At 40.3% G+C, this 9,443-nt stretch overlaps 1 protein-coding gene across 1 annotated transcript; it reads right to left on the reverse strand.

Moving 5' to 3' along the window:
• Positions 1-368: 368 nt before the first annotated feature.
• LOC111320984 (uncharacterized) lies at positions 369-7,453 on the reverse strand. Its single transcript, XM_022923739.2, has 3 exons — positions 6,861-7,453; positions 4,210-5,127; positions 369-3,441 (listed from the first exon to the last, which is right to left on the reverse strand). The coding sequence occupies exons 1-3, from the start codon at positions 7,202-7,204 to the stop codon at positions 2,574-2,576; spliced, it is 2,130 nt and encodes a 709-aa protein (XP_022779474.1). The 5' UTR covers positions 7,205-7,453; the 3' UTR covers positions 369-2,573.
• Positions 7,454-9,443: the final 1,990 nt, after the last annotated feature.

Below are 9,443 nucleotides of genomic sequence, written 5' to 3' on the forward strand. Positions count from 1 at the left end.
ACATTGTCCAACGATTAGGTGCTACTTAGTTGATAAATGTTAACAAAATGTACTGTGCTACACAACCGATGGACATTCATCTAGTGAACAGTGTTCCCCACCTTTCACACAACCAGGGCCCAATAGATCAAATTTCCTCTCCAAAGAGAAACAATTATAGAAGTTTTTTTATAGCCCCTAGCCTTCCTAACAGGCCATCTTTTCCACCATCAATGCAAGACTCACCCTCTCTAATAAGTTTTTGAAAAATTACAAGGGGTTATTTTCACAACAAAGTGGCCGTTTGCTTTCCTCATCAAGATAAAACAAAGATATCACAGTACTGATTGAAGGGTTTGGTGTTGTCATCAGTCATTACCACATGTGAATTCAGTTTCAATTTTTTTAATATTAGTGAAGATAGGAAAATAACAGGAGAGTCTTAAATTCTACAAAGAAATCTTACAACTGTTTACCATCTGACATTTATTCCAGTATTACACCATTTTACCATTTTACCATTTTAGGGCAATGGAACAGGCAAAGTACACAACAATCTGGCAGTCTACAGGCATTTGACCATCATTCGAAGCTTGCCAAGCTGGGTTGGGGTGGGGTGGGGAATGTAAACCCAAAGTCTTTCCAGTCAAATAAATGCATTTCATCCTCAAGTTCATATTCCTGAGGACAAGAGATGTTGAAGCTTCAAAGATGTATACATTTTAAATAATATCAGCATTTTTGACAATGCGTGTCTAGTTACCAGTACATGCATAACAGTTACAGTAAACCAAACTAATGTTGAAACAACTATTCGAGTACAATTTACGCAACTATTCGAGTACAATTTGCTTGTTGGTTACTCTAGTACCAACAGTTCTGGACAATATTTTTGTTACATCACTTGGCCCTGACTGTCTTCACCAAAAATAGTAGAACTGTCTATCTGCAACTTGACATACAGGTAACTCAAAACCAAAGCACACAACTATCAGCAACAAGTTTTTGAAGAAAGTTTCCATGATACAAAATTTCCCTGAACAGCAAAGCCAGGATAATATATTTGGTTTGTAAAGGATGTTTGTTCAGTTTGTGCAAATACTGCATTGCAGGTTCCTCCATCACAAGTTGTAATTTCAACACACATGTATCTCCTAATTCCGAAAACTGATTTTCTTCTACATAATTAACATGGTTAGGAAGGAAATGCCACATCTCAAGTTGCAGAAAGACCTGAGAAATTTGGACAAGTTTTCCTTGATATCCAAATCTCTTTAACCCCTTTTAACCACTAAGATTGACTAGCATCTAATTTCTCCTTACAATATCACCCCTGAATCACACATTACAGAAATGAGAATAAAGGAAACGATCACCAATTTAGTAAACTCTTGATTGTTACAAGTCCTCCTAGGCCTTCGGCCAGTTGTACAAAGGGCAGCTAATGCCGCCATCCAACAGATACATAGCTATCCAGGGGATATCTGATAGCAAAACATACTACACTATCCACTGGATAGAGATTTATATAATGGATAGCATTATCTAACCTTCAAATAACTGGAGCCTTGTCAGCACCTTAGGAAATACATAGAAAACAGTATGCAGTGGTTTCATAAGAGCCGGTTACCATTGGTCTATGACCACCTATAAGACCAATAAGACCTTTCAAAATCGTCTGTTAGCCTGCCAGCAGGCTCTCGTGTTTGGGTTTTGTCTTACCGCCCATTTCTGGGCACAGTAGCCTACTTCACCATCAGCAGCTACTTCTGAAAAAAGTTATTGAAACCCCTGAGCATGGAGAATACCTATACTAAAGTTAAGGTGAAAAGGGTCAAGGTATTCTTGACCCTTTCATATGAAATCATTTCAATCATCTAGTCCCTGCAAATGTTGTCTGTTTTTTTTTGTACTGTGGTAATTTGTTGTATTGAATTACACATCAGCGGTGAATAGTATGAGAATATGCATACTGATGCTAGGGCACCAGATCTTACTAACAAATAATTTGGATATATCAACAAAGCTGAAATGTAAATTGGCCACCATAACGATTACAAAAGCTGACGTTTCGAGCATTAGCCCTTTGTCGAAGCGACAAAGGGCTAACGCTCGAACGGCTATTCACTTGAAGGGCTATTCACTCCGACGAAGGGCTGATGCTCAAAACGTCAGCTTTTGTAATGGTTACGGTGGCCAATTTACCATTTCAACTTTGTTGATATATCCAAATTATTTCATTACCCCCCCCCCCCCCCCCCGACGCAGCCCCAAACAGTTTCTTTAGAAACTATCAGCCCTTACTAACAAATAGATTGCACGTTGCCATATGTCTGATCAGTAACAAATCACCCATGGTGTCAAAAGAACAGTAACAACATACAGGACCACATGAGGGAGAGCTGAGTGTGGCCATGATGTTCTTGTTGCTCAAGGTGACATCATTTATATGTCTGTCCTCAAATAGATCATAGGTAAGAGCCAATCAAAACCCATTTATACTTCGCCTTATCATATAATAACATCTACAGTAACAAAGTATTTGTAAACTATCTTGCATACTGTTGAATAAGTTCAGAGTACTTTCCATATCTTCAATCCTCTTCAGTATTATTGACTTTCATTTTGACATTATCAAGGCAGAGTTGAAATTCATGTGCAAGTTCCTTGTCAGATGCTATAGCCCAGAGACATGCAGAGCAGTGCAAGCAGTTAAGTGATCGCCACACTGTTGGTGCAGAACTTCCTTTATTGACTACACAACCAAAGACTGGATTCCAAGCCATGCATGGCCTTCCAGAACAAAACACTTCAGTTTTCAAACTGTCATTCACTTTAGTCCTTTCAAATCGCACGTGAACAAACCCAATAAGATCTGGAGCCAGGCTACCACCCTGCTCTAAGTGCAGCTGATCAACCACAACAAAAGTTCGTTCCGACACGCACTGCACCAGAGCCACATTTTTGCTGCTGCACTTCAAGTTTAGATCCTTTAATGAGGTGGAAACCTCTTCACTAAAAAATTCACTAGATAGCTTCTCTTGATCCAGATAAAGGACTCTGGAATTGTTAATGGATCCCTGACTGCGGCAAACCTTGGCGTGTTCACACAAAAAGGAAGAAGTTTTGTTGCCCAGTTCCCTTGCAGTGACACAAGGAGGATAGTCGCATGAGTAAACATCTCTCATTCTGTTCTCTGGGAAGTTGCGTTCACACCAAACGAAACACCTGTGATCTGGTCCTACTTTACTTCTTCTGACAGAGAATACAGTCATTGTTGAATTTGATGGGATTTGAAGCTGAACTGCTTGGTGTTGTTGCTTCTTGTTCCGCTTGAATGGAGGATTAGACTCGTTCAACAGAGCCTTACAGTGCTTGCACACTTTCGAACGGCAGCCAATTAAACATTGACACTTTTGACAAGGCATCACTCCTCTCCTGGTTGCATTTCCAGGGAGCATTCTGAAAGTAAATGAAAAATTCTTGCAAGAAGAATTTTTAACCCTTTAACCTCAAAGAGAAAGAAGCATCTATACCTTCTCCCTGCAATAGCACCACTGAATCAAACATAAACGTCACAAGAGTAAAGAAAATCATCACCAACTTAAAAGGCTCTTGATCATTACACAAATTCTCCTTGTCAGCACCTTAAGAAATGTATTGAGAACAGTATGGAGAATATGCATACTGATGTTAGGGTGTCAAGGGGCTACACAATGATTTACATGTAAGCACCAGTAACAACCATTTTATCTTTATAATCTTCAGCCACCTTTGTGTTATTGGAATTATTCTAACATGCAACTCTATGGTTCTATTTTAATACAGGTTGAGGTAGGTTTAGTCAACCTTTTGACTCCCAAGATCCAATTAGTAATTCTCCCCAATTGTTGCCATACTTTTCCTCAAGGCTGTGGTCTAGCAGCACCCAGTGGTCCCTGGCGCCTTACTTCTGCTCTTGGGCAACTCAGGAATTTTAGTTTTTTCATACAAGGCATATATTGTGCTGGACGCCCTGGATTTCACAGTTTCAGAGCACTTTCTTGTAACCCACAAACAGGTAATGAGAATACTCAAACTTATCAGTTACAAGTTGTTACACCAAACTCTTGTACCTAATCTAAAAGGAAATGTCTAGCAGCTAGAGAGGAGAATTAACAATCAGATCTTCCAGGAGCAAATGGCTAACATTGATAAAAAATTTAAAAGAAAGTGTCATCTGTAAATTACCTTAACTGAGATTCTGATGGTTTCGACTCTGCAACATTATTAGTCATGTCTTCATCAATAATGGAAGCCACACCTGTCTGAATTTCCACGACTGCTGTCCCCTCGTCAATTGACTTTGGACGTATTTTCCTGTACTTTGCCTGGCTTGACAAATCATCTTCTATGACAATGCGTTTTGTTTTGACTCCAATCAGACTTGATGTACCTGTAGCAGACCTGGTATTGTCAATCACAGGATTCAGTGCAGTCCTTATTTTTTTACCATTCTGTTGAGCTAAATGTCCAAGAAAAAGCGCAACTGAATTTGCATCATAAGCATTCTCTGGGCTGCCTACAGTGGCACCTGCCATTTGTAATTGTTCCTGTTCTTGTTCTATCTCGTCATTGCCACTTTGTTGCTGTTGTTGATCTGTGTTTGGCTGTGACATACTTAATTTATCAGACTCTACCCGCTCAGTGGGCGGTATAAGTACACTACTGTTTTGATTTTGTACAAGAAGAGTCTGGATCAGATCTTGCAGACTGGTGTGATAGCTTTTTCTTCCTACCAGTCCTTCCGTGCCCACAGCATCACTAGTAACTACATCACCTTCCTGAGTTTCTTGTCCAAAACTTATTGCTGCATCTGTTTCAGAATCTTCCACGACTTCCTTTGAAATAACTTCTGGAATGGTACTGGAAATCTCAGAAGTTGCCACCTCAGTTTCACCATCAATCACTACCACATTTAATTCAACACCAGATGTATCCCTTTCATCATCAAAATGATTAGATTCTTTACTTTGTTTGGATTTTCTTGACCTCTTTCTAGGCTTTCCAGGGCTACAAAATTTGCACTGCTTGGAACGATAGCCAATCTTCTTCATGCAGATAGGACAGGTCTTGACTCCTCTTCTTGTTGCATTAATACCCAGAAGTCTGAAAATAAGGACATTGAATTCTTTGTTGTGGTACAACCAACATTACAAGACTAAAACTATGTGCATGGGTACAACAAAGAATTGGTTTCTTCACTCTGGAACAAAAGTGTTGACTCATTGACCTTATCAACCCCCTCTTGCAACATTTTTATCTCTTTTGTCCTTGTTAAATTATCCACTCCCTTTCCCCCAAAACAATTGGTCGTTTTCACTGTTATGCATTGCAAGGGGTCCTGGGGTGCCTGTGACCCCCCCCCCCCCCCCCTTGGTAGGTCTTCTTTAGTGCAAACAACCTACAATATTCAGGTGGTGAAAATGCCATGACAATATCTTGGCCGTAAAAGCCATTGATATGGGCCTTCATGTCACAATAATACGACTGAGCCCACTGATACACATGGGAGAGCAACAGTGTAAATGGTGAGTAGCCTCTGTGACCCCCCCTTTGAAAAATCCTGGCTACGCCCCTGCATTGAGAGAAAGATAATCAGTGGATAAGGTTAAGAAATTGCAGTGTTATAGGAGGTAGGTTAAAGAAGCACTTCTCCAAGTTTTAGGTCTCTTTGTTTTCCCAAACTCAAGACATTCATCAAAATGTTCTGCATAAATTTACAGAGCCCAGTATGGAGCCGTCATGTTGGTGAATATCTTTGGTCCACCAACAAGGCAGCCAGAAAAATTAATACTGTGAAACATCTGGAACTTACTTTGGCTCTCTAACCCACTGATTATCTAAACTAAACCAACAAACATGTACAAAAACACTTTTTCTAATAATTAATTTCCTAAAATCACCAGATAAGTCTATATTTTTTGACAAATGCAATTGGAGCTGTAGGTCGTGCAACCACCATAACTCTGAATTTCAAACTGTGCCAAACCAAGCACACTATTGAGATGAAAAACCAGCTAAGAATTTGGCTTCCTTACAAGGTTCTGCTGTAAGGAAAATTGAATGGAGCCCAGTGCATTTGCTTTGTATGAAAAAACTAAAATTCCTGAGTTGCCCAGGAGCAAAAGTAAGGCGCCAAGGGCCACTGGGTGCTGCTAGACCACAGCCCTTGCCCATATGGCTGGTGAGGATACAAATTCTTATAGCTCTTTCTTTTTTGAATTTTTTTAATTTGAGGTGTCACATGAAAATCAGCAATGTTCTGTCATGATTCCATGATCTTTTAGCCTCAAACAGGCAACATTGAATGGGGAGAGGGGAGGGGAGGGGGGTCTATCTATGATTTATAGCATGGTGTAAACTGTAGTGTCATTCTACACATAAAAAGGAATGTTCTTACGCAATGTCAACTAATTTTGGTGCTGATTGCCGCTTGCCAGACATCTCAACACCTGAGAATCTATGAGATATCACAAGGGTGGAGTTTAAAATGAAGCATGATAAAAAGTTCCTGAAAAGATTTCCATATACCGGTAACCCCATACATTAATTATGCATCCCATTTCATAAAGACTAAATATAATTAATGTATAGGGTTATATGGAAACCTTGCCAAGGTTCCCTGTTAGCCCTAATCTCCTTGCACCCCACACCCCACAAGAGAGCTTGCCTGAAGGATAGAGGTTGACACATGCTTTCTCTGAGAGACACAGAAACACTATACTAATACACAGAAAAAAAATAATACAATATAAAATCAGCCAAATCATCTTCCTGAAAATTGTTCAAAGCATAAAATTGTACATTTATCACTAGAGAGATTTTAATTAAACTTGTACCTTCCTGGTGGATTCGATTCGTTTTCAACTTCAACTTTTTCACCCTCATTTCCAGAATCTGTTGGTTTTGGCTCAATTTTACGCAGACCTGGAGATTGCACACTGCTCAAAACGATTGTAGTTCCAACTGCTATGGAAGAAGGCGAAGACGACTGTACGCTCCCTGATAAAAGCTTAGCCAGTACTTCGCTACCATTCGAAGAACTGGAGTTCATGTTGTTGCCTGTTAGAAGTCTCAGGATGACATGATCATCAGCAGTTCCCATTAACGACGTCTCCAAGATCGGCGCAGGATTTGAAACTTGCTCCGAAGACTGATCGCTCCAAATCGTCTCGTCGGACATCACTGATTCGACATCAGCTGTCTTCAACAATCTTCATGTAAACAATTAGACGTCTTTTCAGAGGTTACTTATCGCCTCTCTATCGCGACCGTGAGGGAAAACTTCGCCAAATTACTTTCAAAAAGAGACTTGAATTATCTCTAAACGACAAAGAAAAGAATTTGCCGTCAATAAACCTGAAAAACTATAACGTTAACTTACGTAACCGCAACAAGGACATTGACATAGCCGACTTGTCTGGAGTAAATGGTAAACCGAACCACGATGAAATGACAGCCTGCGATGTACGCCGCTGGCTAGGCACGTGATCAAAATAAAAATAAAAGTATAGGTCCGCGTCGAATCCAAAACAGAACTTGTTACCACTCACAAGTCTGACAGACAAACGCACCATACTTGTTCCAAATAGGCTTTTTAGGATAAAATGTGATACATCGATACCGTTTACTTTAATGGAAAGGAAGGAATCATTGAGATGTGCCCTATTTCCGACAAGCAAAAGTGTCTTACTCGTCCATATCTAAGAGCAGTAAATTCGGGCTATTGCCAGCTAATTCTTTCCTAGTTACACTTGATGTTTCATCCCTCTACACCAATATCCCACATAACGAAGGTATTAATGCTTGTGACCATTTTCTGTGTACCTCCTCCAATACCCCTATTCCTACCGTCACACTTTGTGACCTCATTCGTATGGTTCTTACCATAAACAATTTTACTTTTAATGATTCTCATTACCTCCAAGTTCAGGGCACAGCCATGGGTACCAAAATGGCCCCTTCTTTCGCTAACCTTTTTCTGGGTCTTTTCGAAGCTAATGCTTTGAAAAATTCCCCATGTAAACCCCACACTTGGTTTAGATACATCGACGATGTATCGACGATTAACAATATCCACCCCACCATCAAATTCACCAGCTCACACTCTTCCACTAATGTGGCTTTCCTTGACGTAAGTGTCTCTTTAACCACCGACGGTAATATCTCCACTGACCTCTACACCAAACCCACAGAAAAACACATGTATCTATTGCACTCTTCTTGCCATCCATTACATACCAAAAAAGCCACTCCGTTCAGTCTAGCACTCCGCCTACGACGTATCTATTCTACAGATAAAGCTTTTGAGACTCGCGCCGCTCAACTTACCTCATACCTTCTCAAACGAGGTTACAGCCATAAATTCGTCACCAAACAAATACAACGCGCCGCTGACATCTCCCGCACACTCACCTTACAAACTAAAGACGTAAAAAAACCTAACCGTATTCCATTTATAACTACTTTTAATCCGTCGCTTTCTCACATCTCCAACATCATCAGAAAACACTGGCATCTACTGCAGTCTTCTAACCGCTGCAAGAAAGCTTTTCCTCAGCTGCCAGTTGTCGCCTTCAGACGCTCCCCCAACCTTCGCGACACATTAATAACAGCCAAACTCCCCTCTAAATCTACCACTTCCCATCCTCAACTCCCCCACGGCTCTTTCCGTTGTGGTAGAAACTGCGCTACTTGCCCCTACATCTCTGACGGTCTTACTAACTATACCTTTTTTTCTATCGGCGAAACACGTCCCATTAAATCTCACTTGACCTGTGACACTAAAAACCTAATCTACTTAATGCAGTGTAACCGCTGTATCTTACAATACATAGGAAAAACTAAACGACGTTTAAAAGACCGTTTTAATGAACACCGCCGTACCATTGATAAACCTAACTCTAAATCTAAACCTACTACTGCGGCAGAACACTTCATTTCCTCTCCTAACCACTCTGCTCACGACATGGAGCTAATCGCAATCGAAAAAGTGTTTTCCAAGAGAGACTCGATACGCAAGGCCAGGGAAGCTTTTTTAATTCCAAGAGGCAACACTATTTATCCAGATGGCCTTAACGCTCGCGAAGAAATGTATTAGTTTCTAGTTATTTATCCAATTTACCTTACTTCATTTCTATTTTTGCTCACTATTTCTATTTTTATTGTTATCTCATTGTCAATCAAATTAGTTTTATATATTTCCGCTGTTACATCATACAGCTATCTATGAAGCATCCCCCTAATTCTCTGTTAATTCCCACTGCACCTGAAGAAGGCTGGTTTGGCCAGCCGAAATATAGTGCTCCGTCTTAAAATTTACTTATCTACGTTGTATCGGTCTTGCCTCTATATTTATATTGCCAGCCGTCTAGAGGGGCAATTGGTTTGTGGCAGGAGCCCATGTGGGGTGTATGCAGATA

Source organism: Stylophora pistillata, chromosome 6, assembly GCF_964205215.1.
Source record: "Stylophora pistillata chromosome 6, jaStyPist1.2, whole genome shotgun sequence".
NCBI lineage: Eukaryota > Metazoa > Cnidaria > Anthozoa > Scleractinia > Pocilloporidae > Stylophora > Stylophora pistillata.

Bases quoted from the DNA above. Each gene is read 5' to 3' on its own strand.
- LOC111320984 (XM_022923739.2), bottom strand. From the start codon at position 7,204: ATGTCCGACGAGACGATTTGGAGCGATCAGTCTTCGGAGCAAGTTTCA. The intron at 5,128-6,860 runs GTACAAGTTTAA...CCTTATTTTCAG, and splicing joins GAATCGAATCCACCAGGAAG to ACTTCTGGGTATTAATGCAA. The intron at 3,442-4,209 runs GTAATTTACAGA...ATTTACTTTCAG, and splicing joins CCATCAGAATCTCAGTTAAG to AATGCTCCCTGGAAATGCAA.